The sequence below is a fragment of the Myotis davidii genome, unplaced genomic scaffold, assembly GCF_000327345.1.
Source record: "Myotis davidii unplaced genomic scaffold, ASM32734v1 scaffold796, whole genome shotgun sequence".
In the NCBI taxonomy this organism is placed as follows: Eukaryota; Metazoa; Chordata; class Mammalia; order Chiroptera; family Vespertilionidae; genus Myotis; species Myotis davidii.
This window is the reverse complement of record NW_006287809.1, coordinates 339,069-340,253: the sequence shown is the minus strand read 5'-3', so window position 1 is coordinate 340,253 and position 1,185 is coordinate 339,069. Positions and strand designations below refer to the sequence as shown.

General features: G+C 64.7%; 1 protein-coding gene across 1 annotated transcript in view; it reads right to left on the bottom strand.

Annotated features, from left to right (window-relative positions):
- Positions 1–194, bottom strand: part of TRAPPC6A (trafficking protein particle complex 6A) — a 12,094-nt gene extending 11,900 nt beyond the window's left edge. The window contains exon 1 of the mRNA XM_006759534.2: positions 19–194. Within this exon, the coding sequence (XP_006759597.1) occupies positions 19–108 (90 nt within the window). The 5' untranslated portion in view covers positions 109–194. The remainder of the gene's footprint in view (positions 1–18) is intronic.
- Positions 195–1,185: the final 991 nt, after the last annotated feature.

The window sequence follows — 1,185 nt, the reverse complement described above, 5'->3', positions numbered from 1 at the left end:
GCCGCGACCTGCGCTCACCCCGGGGCCGGGGTCGGGGTCGGAGTCGTGCGCCCACAGCTCCGCCACCATCTCCGTGTGTAGAAACTCGAACAGAACCGCGTCCACCATTCGTCGGCCTCGCGCGCTTACCTACCGCCCAGCGCTTCGTGCTCTCATTGGCCCGGCTGAGCTAGCTCCGCCTCCTGCTGCGGGGCGCGAGCCCGCCCACTCACGCTCCCAGGGTGCTCCCGGGTAGCTCCGCCTTCCCCCTCCTCACACGCGGTGCGCGCGTGAACTTGGGAGACCGCCTTCTCCGTTTCTGGGTCCTCCAGCAAAGCCATTGGCGGAATCACTGATGACACGTGACAGAACTCGTTTTTTTTAAAACCCCTATTTGTCCACTCGCCTCGCAGCACAACCCAGAAGCGCAGCTAAAGTGCTTCTCTATTGGTCGTACTTCTTTACACCCGCCCATAACGGAGGGCCTCAGGGCGGCTTGCTGCCTGGTCGGCCTACGTGATTGGTCAACGCCCGCCCAACCTGATGTCTTATTGGTTGGGGCTGCCACGCCTCCCTGCGTACCGGCGCCGCACTTCCGCTGGGTAGCGCACCCCGCAGGCTCCGAGCTGCCTCCACCCGGTAAGGTGTTCAGTGACAGCGCAGCCCTCCGCCCCGCTAGTGAGTGCACCCTTCCGAGCGCAGCTGGCTGGCTGTCACTCCTGTGACCCCGGCCCAGGTCCCTGAGCAGTTCCTGGAGCCCGAGGGCTTCCGGTTGTGGCCTCTGCTCGGAGGCAAAATCGGAAAGAGCCCAGTTTGGGACTGAGAGCTGCGACCTCAGAGTCTTGATCGAGCTGGTCCTCAGTTTTCCTGTCAGTACATTGAGGAGGTTGGGGCCCAGTCGCCCCGACATCGCTGGCAGGGATGATGAGTGCCTTGCACACAAGAGGAAAATGAGGCCCAGGCCTGGGACGTGGTGGCCCCAAATCGCTAGCATGGTGGAGGGGCTGGGAATCCAGAAAGTGCACCTTTTAACCGCCGCCGCGCTCCCGCCTCTCACGCTGTCCCTCCGCTCCTCTCCTCCCTAGCTCGGCGCCATGGCGTCTCAGGGTCCTCGGCGGAGGCCGCCGCGAAGGCCCGAGACGGTGGTGCGGGGAGAGGCGGCGGAGACCGATTCGGAGCTCTCTGCGTCCTCGTCGGAGGAGGAGG